This window comes from Clarias gariepinus, chromosome 8, assembly GCF_024256425.1.
Source record: "Clarias gariepinus isolate MV-2021 ecotype Netherlands chromosome 8, CGAR_prim_01v2, whole genome shotgun sequence".
Taxonomy (NCBI): Eukaryota; Metazoa; Chordata; class Actinopteri; order Siluriformes; family Clariidae; genus Clarias; species Clarias gariepinus.
Genome location: NC_071107.1, coordinates 28,250,359 through 28,268,610, shown reverse-complemented (window position 1 = coordinate 28,268,610; position 18,252 = coordinate 28,250,359). Strand labels below are relative to the sequence as shown.

General features: G+C 38.7%; 1 protein-coding gene across 2 annotated transcripts; it reads right to left on the bottom strand.

Annotated features, from left to right (window-relative positions):
- Window positions 1-1,900: 1,900 nt before the first annotated feature.
- bcl2l11 (BCL2 like 11) lies at window positions 1,901-16,382 on the bottom strand. 2 transcript variants are annotated; one of them, XM_053502229.1, is made up of 5 exons: window positions 16,039-16,382; window positions 14,206-14,549; window positions 12,269-12,402; window positions 11,369-11,396; window positions 4,925-5,022 (listed from the first exon to the last, which is right to left on the bottom strand). In XM_053502229.1, exons 1-4 carry the CDS (start codon window positions 16,044-16,046, stop codon window positions 11,388-11,390), a joined length of 495 nt encoding a protein of 164 aa, XP_053358204.1. In that variant the 5' UTR covers window positions 16,047-16,382; the 3' UTR covers window positions 4,925-5,022; window positions 11,369-11,387. The 2 variants fall into 2 exon arrangements, with proteins under 2 accessions (XP_053358203.1, XP_053358204.1); XM_053502228.1 differs by lacking the exon at window positions 11,369-11,396 and having other exon boundaries at window positions 1,901-5,022.
- Window positions 16,383-18,252: the final 1,870 nt, after the last annotated feature.

The following is an 18,252-nucleotide window of genomic DNA, read 5'->3' as shown; positions in this document are numbered from 1 at the left end:
CCTCTGAAGGCTTCACACAACATTTGTATTTATACTAAGATTAAATTACACATAGGTGGACTTTATTTACCAATTAGGTGACTTTTGAAAAAGTTCAAGGGGTATAAATACTTTTGCAAGGCACTGTATATGTGCAATATTGCACATTCATTGTGCAATACTATTGCAGTCATTGCATAACACCAAGCAGTCATTGTGCAACAATATTGTTACACAATAGTGTGGACATTACACATTATAGGTAAAAGTGAGTAATCTGAGTGGATGAGATAACAACACTGTGCTTGCATTATATGCATCACTCTGTGTCACAGGTGTTCTAATAATTGTTAATAAAACTAACTTTTGTGAAAGTAGGTCGGTACAGTCAACAATACTGGAAAAAGGGGAGAGCAGCCGCCTGCTAAAAGCGGTCAAACCCAGTCACAGAAGCACTTTCAGCAAGACAATACACCTGTTAGAGTTTGTCCTCTTAGCCATTGCTTCTTAATTGTTCCAAATCATCACTGAATCGATCTGTGTTGTTTTGTGACTGCCTAAGGCGAACTACAAAGCTATCTAGCTTCTGAAACCCAAATCCTTCTGTAACCCCAAATCAGGGTTCTACTTTGTGCGTGGAACAAGTGATTGTAACCATTGTATAAAAGCAATATCACACTTGTGCTCCTGTGCAACTGCATCACAAACGTCTTGATATCCAGCACAACCTCAAGTGTGATATTGCTTACAAATCAATCAGGGCACAATGATATCAAAAGTCTTTGCACTATAAGTCATATTATAGTGCCAAGTTTTTGTACTTTAACACCATGCACTCCTTGCACAGTATCAGTCAGTTTGCAAGTCACCGCCAGTCACTGTGAAATAATACCTGCACAGTGCAATATCTAATATTATCACTTGTGCTTTACCTTTTTTTTTAATTAAAATTCTTCATCATAACCAAGGGTAACCAACATCATAAGAGCGAATCCCCTAAATTCCTTTATTATGCTTTATTTCCTACCAATTTCTATGCCAAGAAATATTATTCATTTATCTGAATCATGCATTTTTATGGTTATGTTAAATCTAATAAGATTTATTAATTAGGGTTTAATTGTAGATGTCTTAAATGATTAAATAACAAATTAGTGTGATCACTCCTTTTACTACACAGTATACGAGCACATAAAACTTAATCACTGTACCTGTACAGATCACCTGGTGATTTTCTTTAGTATGTTTCCTCATTCCGCATTGAAATTAACTTTTGCATAGGTTTACCATTTTAGTTTGGAAATAATTTTTAGAGCCCAGGGGTTAGATTGTTGTGTTGTTTTTTGACCAGTGATCAATGAAAGGACCAGGTTTACGGATTTCTTTCTCAACTTGTGATCCGATCATGTGAGACACATAACACTGAAACTAAATGGCCACACGTGCATTAATTTGCCTCACACGTTTGAGCTTTGTGGTTATTCTGATAGGTGTTGGATCAGATGGTTGATTTTTATCAGTTAAGAGTCTGTCTCGGGAGAATGCAGCCTAATTTTTTTTTTTACTTCTTATCTCTACTCGTCTTAACTGCTTGGACATTATCTTCTTTGCGTGGATTTCATTTGCAATTTTAGGGATTTGTGTGTACTGTTGAGGTCGTATGACCAATTTTTCAACATCCAGATGCCTTGGCTTTTCTTACACACAGAGCTCTCGTCAGTGTTCACTGCTTCACTGTCAGCATGGGTTTACAAGTTTCAGCATGGAAGTGATAGTGCCTTATTGTATTGATGAAAATATGTGTTTGTGCGTGTATGTGAAAAAGAAATATATTAATCTGTTCAACAATAAAAATGCTATGTGTTTTACATTCAGGATTATGTGTCAAAGTTCTTCTTTAAATTAAGACACGAGGTAGGCATTTTTAGAAAGATGAAAAAGAAGCTTTTATTTACAGCAGTATTGCACAAGTTTAGCACAGCATAGTTTCAGTGCAAACACAAAATGTCAAAAAAGAAACAAAGAAAATCTTTTGCTACAAATGTACTGGGTCTGCGAGGTGGATCAGTTAATTTGCAGGTAATGATACTGAATCTACTCAAAAATTCAGTGAACTGGAATGCAGATCAGCTTAAAATTTATCTTCTGTGAAACTGTTTGTACAGGAAGAAAAAAGGGTGCACAAATATTGTATATATTTGATATTTCCAATACCAGAAGTTTAATTCTATTCCAATTTTTATATGGTTATGCATAAATAATGCGTAAATATTAAAGAACACTCAACTCAAACCATTACATTAACATACAGTACATTGAGAAAGTTCTTTGGTTTGGCCAGTTAACCTGAAAGCTGAAAACGGCTTGTCATGTTGACAAGAAATTCAGTTGTGATTGAATAAATGATTAAAACATGACGGAATAAAGGAATTGTGGGTGTCTGTAATATTTCTCAATTTTTCTAACTGTCTATTGCCCTCATTTAACAAATCTAACCAACAGAACATACCAGCAGTTAAGAGCCAAAATGTAGGTATAGAAAATCACCCATCTTTTGCAATGCTTAATGTAATTCTCAGAAAACGGGAAAGCCTAAAAATAGGTAGATGCAGGTTTGAGCCATGGACTGGATCACGTCCGAAGCCCATTTTGTTTAAAACTCCACAGGTATAAATCCCCTGAGTCACTGAGGATATTTTTTATAACATCATTACATCTCCTCTCAGTCATTAAGGCTGTTCTTGGTCAAAAGTCAGCAAGAAAAAAACCTCACTTAAAAATCCCCTGAATGGCTTTAATCTCTCTCATACACACAATTAAAAGTGGACGCACCGGCCACGATGACACGTCCAATACAACCACAGTGGACCAACCACATGTGTATTACTAAAGGGTCACGCCACGAAAACTGCAGTCTTACAAATGACACGATCTCATGATAAAATTGCAAACATAATTGTTAAATATCACAATTAATGCCCTGCTAACAATGAGATTTACATAAAAACAAGTTCATCATCTCCCTGGTCTTTACTACTGCTAAAACATAACGCGTTTCTAAAACCTCCTTAATTTGGGTTAAACATTGTTAAATTCTTACCCAAAAGTAATTAATTTCGTTTTAATCTTAGCCTTTTCTGTAATAACCGTCTTTAGTACCCAGTTTACTTAATAGTTATCTAGACCCAGTTTTTTGGATGCAAGGTCTTCATTATAAATCATTGATAATGTAACCATTCTAATGTATGTATTAAAGGTTGACTGACTAATATTTTTAAACAATCGCCATCAGCCGATGTCTCCGCACATTAAACCGATTCTTTGGGCAGCCACATGTTGTTGCTGTGGTGCCATAAACCGTAAATTTGTAACGCAATATTAATATAATGCTAATCTCTGGGCAAATGTGCTAAACACTAGTTAAACACTGGGTAAGCTGCTAGGGAATGTTAAATGCACTTGTTACTTTCTATTTTTTAGTTATGTCTATAATATTTATGTACTTTAAGACCATATTTATGTTGATGAAAAGGGGAACAATTGGTAGTTGGTGTATATATTTCAGTTTTAATGTGTTTTCTTCAGTAAACGTGAAACTTTCCCGCTTCCTGGGTGGTTGAAGTGAGCCGTTAGCTATCGCTCAGACAAGAATCAGCCTCACTCACCAGTAAGGATAGAATTGTATCGGATTATAATGTGCATGAAATTTAGTTTTCATTTCCATTCATAACAACAATTTCTATGGCAGTCAGTCAAGCACAATTTATTCATTTAAAAACTGGAGAAATGTCAGACTATGGGTGGGAGTGTTCTTCAAAATTCTTCTTTTTATTATTGGGGGGGTATTTTATCCAGGTTGGCTGCAGTTTTCATGAAGTAGCCCTAAACCTTTCACTTATTACCTTATACCATGTGCCAAATTTAAAACAGTTAGTTAAAAATAAGAAGCACATTAGAATCCCTTTACAATGGAAGGCTGTCTCTCCTGTTTTTACGAATTTCTGTCACCCACTTTCATTCATTTTCAAAAAACGTGAAAAAGGCTGCCCTGTGAGGCTGTGTTGTACTTTGTCAGTATTAAATCACTTGGCCTGAACAGTGCAAGGGCACTAAGCCAAAGTTAATGTTTCTCTGACAATAACATTGTGGGATGGCTGTCCCTCAGGTTTTTGAAAAGCCAAAAGGTGAAATTAACAACTTGCTGAATGTCTGACAGGGTGCATTTCTTTAACGTTCATAATCTGTCGATAATCTGTTGTAGATTTCCTCGTTTCCATCAAGATCCTCAGGTAAATACATGATTATTAAAGCATTTTGTGGATCGTCATGTACAGACTATACTATTCAAACAGAAGTGCAAATTTTAAGTTACTAACGAAGGGCAGGCAGAACTGCAACATTACCTCTAACTAATCCACTTCAATTATAAACAAAACAAAACACAACTTAAATACAACAGTGGCAAATAAATACAGAACAAAGGCAGGTTTTTAAAAGATATACATAGGTAAAATAAAAAAATGACAAACAATAAGAAAACAAATGCTGAAAGGGAAAGATTAGAGCACTGAGGCAATTAAGGCATGTTTCTAACACGTCCTCACTTGGTGAAAAACGGAAAAACTCCAGAGATAGAGAGAGGCCTCGCCATCTTCTCGACCCAGTGTTTTATTGGCTCAGCTTTCCATGTTTATGCAGGAAACACAGCTGTCTATGACTCCAGAATACATCCCAGAATTCCAGCACATTCCAGGTCAAAATTCTCCTCTGGATAGGGAATGTCGAAGTCCGCATACACACACGAATTGTGAGACAGAGAGAGAGAGAGAGACAGAGAGAGAGAGAGAGAGAGAGCAGAGTTTCTGGAGAGTCATATTTACATATCTACAATTGGGTGCTACTACTTGTCTGCTGGGTTCTCTGTGTCCATCATCTTTGTCTCAGGAGAAACTGTAAAAGCCGTCCAATCAGGAGGCCCACCCACAGCATGATGGCAGGCTCGTTCTGGGCCTGCTGATGGGCTACGACACCATTTCTTTCTGCCTGTTGAGAGGAAAGAGGAAAACGTTGGTGTGTGCATGTGATTTTTTATTTTATTTTTAAGATGCTGTAAAGCTGACAATGATCGTTGTTAAAAGCGCTAAATAAATAAAACTGAATTGACTTAAATGTAAATAGTGTTAGTGTTATTTATTAAATTACAAAAATTCTTTTGTCATGCATGAAAATGTGCATAGTAAACAGTTCTGGGATTTTTCTGAGGGTTTTTCTACTTTTTTATAAAAATATGATCATGGTTTTTCTTATATCAGTTGATATTGATCATTATTCTTATTTTTTTTTATCGAATTGAATTGAAGGAGGCTTCAAAATTCTTAGTTGCGAAGCTATGACCTCATCAGCCTTCCTTTGAAAGATGTTCCTCTCAAATGGAGACACAGGAGCTCTCCTAATGTACTGCTTTTAAACAGCCATCCTTTTGAATACTTTTTTATTGTTATTCAAGAAGTGTCTATAGCAGTTTATGCCGTTATCATTATCTCGCCCAGGTCTAGGCCAATGTTGTGGCAGTGATGATGATGAATAATACAAACTGATATATTATGAAATACAAACTGAACAGCTTTTTCCAACATTCATACAGTTTTAAACCAACTATCAAACCATGACAAATCACAATACTAAAGATCACCCTCTCAGAGTCTCACATGCGCACATCTGTTAAACCCTTAGTAACAGATGCCGCACACACATTATTTAACATCTCAAGACTTATACTGCAGTAAATCTGTCAGTATTAGTAGATCCTGACAGCTCTCTCGACCTATCTGCTGCAGCCCAATGCCTGACTTTTTTCTAACTTTCACCATCTAAAACTCACTTAATCTTGCTGAAACTGGTCCAACAAAAGATTTCCCAAAGAGCTCATTGTGATAGCAGTTAATGATACCACACAGGGACCTTAAGGAATGCTCTGGATTTTCTGAAAAGTCTATAGACTGCTATTCCTAAGAACACTTCACACAAAAATCTGCATCATTGAGCAACTAATAATTGAAATTAATTAAATAATCCAATTATATAGTGTCAACCAAAAGAGGCTCCACTTCTGAGTCTGGTGCCTCTCAAGGTTTGTTGTCTCAGGGAGTTTAGGGGTATTACGGATAAATCAAAGTTTTCATTTCAATTTTATATCCATATTTCTGTAAAGCTACTTTGAGATGATGGCCACAGATAAACATGCTATATAAATAAAATAAGATTGAATTAAATTTAGCACTAGCTTTTAGTTTCATGTCATTCTCCCACCAGGGCCTCTTGGCATCGCAATCATCTAGCAGAGCTGCAGCTAATAAAACGGAGTCTCCGCAGCTTGGTTTTGTGCGATCTGGCAGCAGGCAGGCTTAATCAGGTGGCCTCTTCAAGCCCTTGCCTTTGGCATACTTTCACACCAAGCACACACAGTGACCCCGATAAGAACAGGGCATTTCCCCCTGGGGACTCTTGGCAGGAACCAGTGAGGAAACACACTCCAGAATGAAAAAAGGAAAAGAAAAAAGGCTTTCCTGTACGGCATAAAAGAAGGATGGAAAAACACCAGGCTCGAGGGGTCTGCCGCAATTTCACCTCCATGGATAATAATCTTGTGCCTCAGTCTAATGAGGTCAGATATAAGAGCTAACAATCAAGGATGAATTATAAAAAGAATTAAATCTGAATTAAGGCAGGTGCAAAGACTTGGAGAGGAAAAAAAAACAGGAAAGCGAGAGGATACTGTGTTGAAGCATGTGGTCTAAATTAGCCTTGGTTACACCACTTGGCGAAAAAAAAAGCATTTTTAATAAACAAATACAGCGGGTGACAAATAAGAAGGGGTAGGGGGGTTGATTCAGAAAAAAAGTGCAGCCAAAAGCCACAACGTGCCCAAGAAGTGATTGTGTGCTCAGCCAGAGGAAACAGGTGAGGAGGAAGTGGAGTAAAATGGAGGGACTTTTAACCCTGTGGTGTGGCACAGAGACAGAGGCAGATAGTGAGAGAGAACGAGTTTCACTAATAACACGACCCAGTGATGGTTCATGCCAAAGGAATGATTTAAGTTTTAACACGTCACTCACACGTCAATTGGAGCATGCTGGATTACTGGGATGCAGTGCCAAGTCACACATCATTTTAAGTCAATGGCTTGTATGTTTAGGCACTTTGCAGCCTCTCATAATAAAACATTTGTTCCCAATTCTTTAGTTTAATCTACATAAACAGAAATGAGGGAGTTGCTTAAGACTTTTGCATAGTACTGTACATGACTTATATTGGTATTTTATTTGTGCTCTTCTTTCTTGTAACAAAACAAAAACACCAATATACAATTAACAATATGTAGTCAAGCAAAACTATATGAGCTTTCCTTTACCATCATAAACGCATACACAAAAGTAAGTCACACTTCGATTCAATCTAAACGATGTTCTATCATGCTCCTGTGCAGAAACAGCATGCAGTCCCAGTTTATAGGAATCAAACTTACACACCACTCAACAGGCAAAGAATCACACCTACAATGAAAGCCCTATTTTTTTAAGCATTAATATACGTACACCGAATAATATTGTATCGTATAGCATATGATCGTTTTTACAAGGTGCAGAAAGGAAAGGGAGTGATAAGAAATAGAGTGGGTAAGCATTTAGAGCCAATAAGCCAGAGAACTGAACTAAAAGACTTCTCAGCCTGGCTCAATGCTGCAGTATGGATGAGATGCCAGACTTTTTCTAATATGTTCAGGGACTTACTAAAGTTATTTTATCAGAAACAGTTACCTTTGTTAGAGGGAAGGTTAGGAAATGTAAATGATCCTTATCCCTGTAAAATTTCAGCTTATTATTCTTTTTTTTAAGTTTATTGTATTTGACCACTCCTATGGATTATTAAAAATGTTTGCCATTATAGTTATAAATAGTGAAGGTAATCTAAAATACTTCCTTCTAAAATACTAAAAACCTGTAAAATCTGTAAAAATTTGTTGACTTGACTCAACTGCCTCGTCTACAGGTGTTGGATGATTAATGTTTATTTACCAGTACACAGCAATAATTTATGACCAAATCTAACCAAATCAAATCTGCAAACTCTGAGTTAATTCAAGACACTAACAGCAGAGACAACACATCAACACCACATCCTTGTGTGTGATATTGCTTTTATTACATGGTTCCACAAATGGCATATATTATCAACAGATAATTATTTGTTTGTTGCTTTAACCAGTTATTTTGCTTCGCCAACCCATATACGTCTGCGACTGGAAATTACTAACCCAAACTGGTGGCTTTAACAGGGGTTCAATTCTCTCTGGTTCTATGTAGCCAAAAGGTGAGGAGAATAAACTATGGAGGTGGTGGACAGCCCTGAGAAACTTATCAGACTCGCTTTCTACTTTTTTGGCTTGAGACTATTAGCTAACTTCTGGAGTTATGGAGTTGAATCCCAAGTTGTGTTTCATGAAATGCTAGTGCATTATGCAAGGTGTACAATTTCTTGTTCCACACACCAAGTAGTGCCCTTGATTAGTGGTTACAGAGACATTTGAAATTTAGCCTTGTGTTAGAAGCTAGTTAGCTTTGTAGCTTGCATTACCTGTGAACAAAACAACCCGGACAGTTCAGAGACAATTCACAACAACTTAGAAGCAGATCACTGAGGAGACAAACACTACCAGGTTTATTTTCTTTTCTTTCTGGGCATTTCAGTACTGCAGACCGTACCTACACACTTTCACCCATGCTGGCCACTGGAAGTTAGTGTAATTAACAATTGTTAGAACACCTGTGATGCAGAGTGATGTCTGGTTTCTCTGTCTGAACTATTTCATGTTCAACTATTTACTGTTTCATAAATTTCCCTCATCTGAAACACAGTAATGACATTACATACATAAACCCCTTAATATTTTAAAATTCTTTTTCTTGGTCTTGTCTAATACTTTTCTTTAACCTTGATAAATGCACATCTCTCATTTGTAAATCATCTTGCAAGAGACAGAGTGCTAGTTATGCACTGCCAAACAACATGTTCGACCATAAATGCCTTCACCCAACATCCCCTGAGTGGTGGCTGTCTGAATAAAGAAACTTCCAGGGGCACAAAGGAAGACACTGTTTTGCTCCTCAGGGGCAAGGAGATGTGCAACAAAAGAGCACTGATGCACATCACTGACAAAAGTCAACAGTGTGCACTGGTGGGATGCAAACAACAGAGTAGCCTGGAACAGTGCCACCAACTCTGAGGCCAGTCATCTGCTCTGCATTAGCGTGTGGCTTGCTTACTATACTAAAGACACACCAGCCACCTCGCAACTAAGCTTCATGAAATGTCCAGTAGGAATCCTGAGATAAAGCAATGATTAGTTCAGTGTCATGTCAACATACAGTAAGATTTTATAGCCTCTCAGGAAAAGTGCTTCCTATGTTCTCTGTTCATTTCCTAATTGGTAAATTGTAAAGTAATATCAGAGTGACACTTGGTGTAGCAGGTGAGTCATAATGAAAGTCAACATGGTCTCATGGCTGTGGATGTGAAACATTTATGTGTGTGTAGAGACCATTAAAATGAGGTGAAGAAAATGTTAGCAGTTATAAACAACTTTCTAATTATCCAGTAAATTCACAGAAGACTTATCAGGGAATTTAGATCAGTAATGTATCTTGAATTATACGCTAAAAATCGACTTTTAGCACTTATGTATTTATTATCGTCACGGTACACGTCTCTTCTACTCATTTCTTTGCTTATCATGAGAACACATGGATGAGGGCACTAAAGAAAGCACCGAAATTAGGTCAGGTGACATGTATCCATCAAGCAAAACTAAGAAAAGCAGTGACATCACAGACATGCGAGAAGAAAAATAAACTAAGCAGGAGGTTAAAAAAAGCGCAAACCCATCCATTTAAAACGTCTTTGGACAGCTCAATTCTGACCCTGACTAAGAGCAGATCTTAGCTTAGCCTTGAGTGCGTCTGCATGGCGCTGAGGAGAATGACCAAGTGGGTAATTAGAGCCTGGAGTCTAACCACAGGGTAAACATTATGAAGTTGACTCGTCCTGGTCACATGTGAACCCTGCCATGCAACACTCTCAGCCTCCTCAACATCTTACAACTAATACAACTACCTACTCCTCTGTAGTGTACATCTGCAGTGGTAATGTGCTAACCTTTCCCTGAGACAGCAATAAAATAAAACAAATATTCCTTGTATTCTTTGGCGACTTTTTATAAAACACAGCTAATACATTTTACATCTAGCAACGCAAGCCTATTTTAAAAATGACAGATAGATGCAAAAACTATTAATCTCCAGCAGATATTAGTCTATTATGTAGCAATAAGCAAAAAAAAAACACCACACTTAAAATATATAATATAGGGGACAGAGCAAATCCAAAGCTATGATCTTTACTAGAACTCTGAGAATCACATCGCCAGTACATGCACGATAGAAAATATGTGGAAATCTGAATGTTGTATCTAAAATCCAGCTTGCTTTTAGATGACTATTTTCTAAAGGGGAACTGTCTGTTCTACAAACCGAACTTTCATGGTAGTGATGGTGGAAAGCAAAAGAAAACAGTATTTTTTGGAGAAGATCGTACATGGGACACATGACACTGCACCTGTTCTGCTTTCTGGCATATGACATGGTTCTGTTACCGACATCTTAGCCACTTCTACATGGAGGTAAAGGAAAACATAACCAAAACAAAACACCTCGCATAAAGGTGACAGACCGTCTCTGAGTCAGAAGATTAGTCACTGTTTCATAATTTTGTAATCAACCTGGTGCTTCCTGCTCATCGGGATTTCTGTGTAACACCTAAAAGAACGTATTAGAATGCTAATACAGTTAACAATACAGCAAAGATAATATATGTCCATATATCTAAATCTAAACTTGTTAGTAGCTAGCATTTCATATCATTTCATATAATATAATGAAGTCTCTGTTTAAATCCATCACTTCACAGCTTCTCTTCCGTTCCAGAGTATAAGTGTGTAATAGACATTGACAGCAATGCTACTGTTGTGATCTGGTCCGAAATACAAACACAAAATTAGTTCTAAGCCATTTTCAATGACACTCTAAAAAATGATCTAAACCCTGTAATAGTAATTAAGACATTTTAAAGAGCTAAACCAGGGAGACAATGATGAATAGGAGAGAGATCAACTCATGTAAGATAAGTTTCAATTTGCATAAAGAGCTCAGGATCTGAGCTACATGTAAGCATGTGACATGTATGAAGCATGTGACACAAGTTTGAAGGCATGCAAAGAGTGCAATAATTTTCTAGCATCAGACATGAAGTTATGTGCTGGTGATAATAAACGTACATGAAGATACTGTAGAGTCTCAGGTTTTCTGGGGGGACAAACAGATTAAATATCTGGATTAAATATTGATACAACCCAGAAAAATCTCAATTCACCTTATATGCATATACTGGTAACACTTAATGAACTTCTCCTCTGAGGCAGAGGTAAGTTTTAGTCTTGGGATGGTCTTCATGAGAGACAGTTTCATCATGTGCTTGATGGGTATTGCAAATGCACCTGACAACACTGTTCTTGCAAGAATTATTCCTGAATAGCTGACCTTCATGTCTTTAAATAACAACTGACTGTTGTTGTTCTTGTTGTTAATTACCTAATGCCATATGTGTTATTTCATAGATTTTCAAAAAATCCAATATTGTTCTGAACTTGTGCTCAGACTTTTCACTGGTAGTGTGTGTGTGCATACAGTATGTGTGCGTGCGTGCGTATGTGTGTTCACTGTGTGTGTATATATATCACAATGAACACACACACACACACATATATACACACAAAAAATGCATAATGAGCGGCTTATCTGGTGCTAAATATAGTTAAAAAAAAAGGCATACTAGAATACTATAAACAGGTGCCATAATAAAAATACTTGAACAAAAAACATCCAAAATGAGAAAAGGGGTTCCTTTTCAGCAATGATTTGAAACAGAGCCTATTTACAAGAAATACTAACCTCCCAAAGAACCCTTGACACATTTCTATTTCTAAGAGTGTACTGAATGACTCATGAGACGCAGTTCCTTAGGAAAAGACCATAATTTCTGACTGTAAATGATGAAGTGATGTAACTTCTGTACACAGACAATAAACACTGCACAAAGTAACAAATGTTAAATGCGGTCACAACTTTTGTTCCCTATAAAGAGAACAGACATGAAAAACATACTACAAGTTTCTCACCTCTTGAAAATAAAGCTGGTTAAATTCATCGCCGATGCGCCGCAACTCTAACGCAACGTACACCTCTGCTTGCATGTCCCCCGCAGATGATGCTCCGTGGGGTGGATAGTGGTTATGGAGAGAAGGCCATAATTCTAGGAAGAAAAAACAAAACAAAGAAACAATGAAGATAAATTATGTGCAAGTTATATGACTTACCAAAAAAAGGCCCTTTAGTTCTATTGTGAGATATCATATGTCCTTAAGTGTTAATGTTGTCTTTATCTTTTTTTCTGTCTTTCCTTAGCGAATCCCATTTCATCTCCTCGAACACTCGCAAGCTCTATGAAGCTTTTTAGCTGCCATGCATTGAAGATTTTGCAAAGCGTATATGATCAGGGCACGGGAACTGTTTAGGACAAACAATTTGAACAAGTCAGATAACTCAGCGCTGAAACTCTAAGCCCTGCAGTAAATCTGAGTTGTGGTCAGAAAACACTGGAGAGAATACTAAGACTAAGTGCTAATAATACAACCACAATCTGGCTGAAGGTGCACTGATTCTCCAGCTATGACTCAAGCGAGAACTAGTTTTACTGTTATTTCTCATGCCCAATCATATTAGGACCATATGCTACTCATTTCCACACATCAGTCTGGTTGAGACTTTCACTATAAAATAGCCAAAAACTCACTCATGATATTACTCAATTACGTTCTCTACTTTTCTGAGCTGGGCCACAGGCCAATGACAGCAAAACTGACGGGTAATAATATAGTGCTTGTTTGTTTACATGTCAGCTGTCACTGTGGTCGGATGGATTTGCGAAGTGCTCTGTTATGACTGACACACTAATATGATACACTCTATTTTACTGTGTCAATAGTATCACAATATACGTCTCTATAATATACATCTCATAAAACACACAAAAGTTTGTCTGCTGATGTTGAAGACATAATAAGACACAATAAATGCAAACAAAACAAGTAAATACTGAAGAGGTAACCCTGCTTTATATGAGACAGGTGAGAGCCCTGATAAGTTAGTGTTGTGTTCCTTCTCCAATAGGAGTGGCCTCTTGGAGACAGGACACTAGCAAGGCAACCCACGAACATGATTTATCACAGGCTCTCATCTCCTGCCTCTCTATAGAAGAGAATAGGAATGGTTAGCTCTCATGTCTGGGCTTCACACTATTTTGACTGCCTGAGTAAAAAACTTCTGCTCTGGCTGGTCACCTAAAGCCTCAGCAACAGTACACAGAAATAAAGAGACAACAAGCAAATCAAGTTACTCCATCACTTCCATTGTGAGAAGAGGTGCATGCTAACTCCCTACACACTCTAAACATAGGGGTTGCCCTCAGTGCAAAGACAAAAAAAAAATGTTTCCTGTGGGTATGTGAAAAGGTACACGGACCTCCTAACTCAAACGGATGTTCATGCACATGTAGTACAGTCACATGTGTAAACAAATATTCATGGTTTAAGAAATAAATGGGAATAATGTTGACTTTAGGGGTGAAGAAACTTTTGTTGGGCATCACCTATCAAGTTGTGATTGTTTAACAGCGTTGAGTGCAAGAGGAGGATAAACAGGCCATTATTGAAGGTGTTTACTAATGTTAATATAACTTGCAATATACAATAACACGACTCTATTTTGTATGTACACACACAAAAAAGTAAACTTCGTTAAAAATGCTCATGCACATTTTACTACTGCACAGCTGGGTCAGAGTTCTAAACGCATTTCAGGGACATAGTCATGCATGGAAACGCATGGAAAGACCTCGTGCCGTCTCATGCAGAAGTCGTTATAAATGAGATATGGTTGTGAGAAGACGGCCTCGTTAACGTGCATTAAAGCGGGGAAAGACATTCCAGCATGCACTTTGACAGAACACGCTGCTGGGAATAAAAGAGGTGGGGGTAGAAGGAGTCGGGGTCCTTACCATGATTGTGCGCGTCGCCTCGCGCTTCGGAAATGCGCTGCAGGGCGTGCGTTATCACTTGACTAGACGGGCTCGGGGTCTGAGTGGCCGTGCTATGGGTGATTAGCGGAGAGCTCGGCTCACTGTCGAAGGAAAAATATCCACTCGACGACCTGGAGAGGGTTCGGAACACTGGCGACCTTGACTGGTAAGCCACAAGGCTACTGGGCACCGCGATCCCGCCCCTAAAAACCAGTTCCAGATCTCTGGGCTGAGGGCTCTCGCACGGCTCGGCCCGGGAAGCGCTCTCTCCGCATTCCCCCTGCTCCTTTAAGAAGGCTGGGCCATCGGCCCGGTATTGCCGTCTGCGGGATAAAATAAAACAGCAGTAATTACCGTTTCTGACATGCGGGTAAAAAAAAGTTTTGCAAGCTATCTCAATTATCGCAACGTCTTAAATTCGGACTAGCGGAGTTCTGGCACCGGGACTTAAATATGCGACGCGACACTCAGTTTTTCCGTTTTGGTTCCCCGCGGTGTTTACTACCGACGCCAGGTCTGTGATGGCCGGGTCACGCGAGGCAGAAGCTCCGGTCAAACTGCGTCACAAGTCGACTTCATTCCGAGCCAAGTCTAACTTCCTATTTTCTTTCTTCGACGCGAATCGCCCGCAACGCGCCGTGTTCAAGTTAAACGCGTTCTTTAAGAGCGCTTGATGATTAAAAAGTCACACCGGAGAACGTGTACGCGTTTAGAAACCTTGTCTCGTGCGCAGGGGAAACTGGCGTATAGCAGACAGTCGCGCGACTCGAGCTGTGTTAAACCGCGCGCGTGTGTTTTTTTTTATTTATTTTGTTGTGTGCCAGCATTCTAAACACTCTAAGGACACTCAGTAACTCACTGCTAATGTAGTGCACAGGCTGTCTCCACACTACGGACTGTCCCAGACACGGGGAGAGCTGCGCGTGCCGACGGATTCCTGCGGCATTAAAGCGAAAACTGCGAGCACGAGCGACACGAAGCGCGAGACGGAAACGCGTGTCCTCGGCATCACAAGCGATTGGATCACCGCGCAGCTGACTGGCAGTCAAGAAGCCAAACAAAAAAATCTTCCACAAATAAAGTTTTCGGGAAATATGAGCTCCTCCTAGTGGCTTAAACCTTGCGCAGTCGGTCCTGTGAATAAGCGGAAAAAATATTCAGTATCCAAACAAAGCAAAGAAAAAAAAAACGCGAAGTAATCTGGATATACATAAATAAGAAAAATGGTAGCCTGTGTTTTTCAAAGAATAGCTCTTTTAGCCGTTTAAAAAAAAGAGGTTTGCAGTTAAGTGCAGTTTATTAAAAACCGAAGTATTTGCCATCCCGGTTGCTCTGATCAAGCGCTCGTGCGTGGGAGAGCAAAGCAGAGCAAAACAACAACAAACAGGTGCTCTCCAGGGCTTTTCACAACACGGCTAAATAATTCAGCATGCTCAAGCGGCAAACCAACAAGGTTTTTATTTTAATCACTCCATTTTCGACTTTTATCTCTAGGAAAGATGTGTTGCAGAGGAGCGGTATGGTGCAAAAAAAAGCGCAGCTTTTGTCGGCATGTGTATTCATCAAAGACCGGAGTAATCACTTTTCACTTTTGATCAGAAGCAGTACTAACATTATTTAAGTGCATTACAAAGTCCAGAATAATCCAAATAAATTCGTTACTGTGCTCAAAACAAATGAACACAGTGTTCTTCCTTTATTTTTTAAAAGCTCAGCTTCTTGGACCTGTTAGAATAAAAGATTATCCAATAGAAAGAAAATATCATTATTCCGAGAAGTTTAAAAATCAGCATTCTTGTGTGTCATGCTCACCTGGACATGTTCCTGGGGCATACGGCTTAGGGGATCAGGGAGAGACGAAAAGCCGACGACGACGAGTAGAGACCATGCAACAGAAATCCACTTAGAAAAGAAGACAGAGGCGAAAAGAAAATAAGTTGCATTTAGATCTTCTCTGACTGCAGGCAGCTCTGTAAAACTAAATGTTCCGAGTTGTCCTGTGAGTGGGAGGGAAAAGGGGCTTTTCCAGTTCGCGCTGTTCGATAAGTAGCGTCGCGAGGTTTGTTTTCGACTCTTTTGTTTGCGGGCGCTCGGAGAGAAGCGCTCTCTCTCTCTCTTTCTCTTCTTCTCAATACACTTCCTCAGAGCGACTCCGAGTGCGCGCACGCGGGTGTGTGGCAGCTCCGCGTTACGGTCACGCAGTAAAGCGCCCTTTAGCTCCGCCCACTGCAAGAGGGAGGGGAATGTAACTTGCTGCACAGTAGGTAGTCGTGTTCTGCTGATGCTCTGAGTCACTTATAAATATATACATGTATGTACATGATCAATCAATATAATAAGGTGTCTAAAAGTTTGCACACCCCTTGCTGAATTGATTACTTAGCTCACCCTTACAACAACATGCAACCCTTTTCTCTTAGAACTGCTGCTCTTTTGTTGTGACGGTAAACTATTTTTCCTGCTTAGAATCCTTCTCTTGTTGCATGGTAAACCCATATTTTAAGTTTCTTTTGCTGGAGTAAGGGACAATGGAGGTCAATTTTTAGTTGTGTACTTTCTTATTCTTTATTTTTTATTAATTAATAATCTTTTTCTTTGTAGCCGAACATTTAGAAAGACTAACATATCTTGGGATAAGGTGTAAGGTGTTCTGCCCCACACAGGAAAAAAGCCCAGGAAATCAAAAGAAGTGGCTCATCTGTGAAAGGATACTGGCCACAGTGTTCTAAAGCCTCATACACATTAACCCAAGTCAGTCTGTAATGAACCTGGCTAGAATATGTGTAGAGAAAGGCTGTTCTTGTGTTTGCTATTGACACAAAAGTCAAATAACAATAGCAAATGAAACTGCTCCGAATTGTGAGGCTGTTCCTTCCAATCAGGAATTCCTCCAAATTCCTCCATGAGCACTATGGGGTTATTGGTTACCCTCTTAAACACCCGCTTCCAGAAGGCTGAACACTGTACACATTACAGACTATTTGGTGCAGGTCCACAAACAACAACAGTTTTCCTTCCTGAGATTAAAATTCTCATTAAAATCAACTTTATTTTATACTGAAAAAAAAATCTAACTGCAAGGCCATCACCCTGCAAGGAACTAGTGAGTATCCCGAAGCTAGAGTAGGAGAGAGGCTACCATGATCAAGAATGTTTAGTACCAGAGCCTTTAATGTGTGTGGTATAAAACTGACTATATCTAGTCTACATCTAATGAAATTTTATGTTTCCAAAGTATAGCTAAGATTATTCATCATATGCTGGCCACCTGAGATGCATTGCACCTGTTTCCCATCCTTTCTCTTGCAGGAGGGGAGTCTGACCAGGTTACATGGGCTGCCCTGTCAACAGATGCCTAATTGCAAACACAAATTTTAGGCCTGGTTAAAGACGTGTGTCCTTGTAACAGACAGGGGTGTTTTTGTACCTTTTACTAACTATAGTTACATTTTATGCTTTGTCTCTTTTTAAACTGCGTGGCTCCTTCTATAAGTGTTAAATAAATAAATTGACAATGTTGATATTGATCTGCAAAATCTTTTGTTAAATAATCAATTTACTATTAGACTTAGCTGTTACTATAGGAAGGATACTTTACAATTAAAATACAACAGTGATGTGTCAGGTACTGTAGCTGACACTATTGTCAGAGTTGTTATAAAGATTTCTTATTAATAATTACAATGTAATAAGAATAATGTATTTTATGTAATGAAATTGATATCCAACAATCAGTATTTAGTAAGGAGTCCTTTATTCTTCAAAGATCCTTCTAGATCTTTCTGAGACTTTCAGTAAAGTGCATATAATCTATGGCTGCTTGCTTGCTTTTTAAAGATCTTGTACAGAAGAATGCTTCTGCCTTCTTTAGTAATGAATGCTTCTGGATGCTTCTGCCTTCTTCACCAACAGTTTTCTATTGACTTTAGGTATGGAGATGACCCAGGCCATGTCTCATGGTGCTAAATACCATTATCACATAGGCAGCATTTTTTTTTTCACTTATTAGCAAAACTTTTTAGCCAA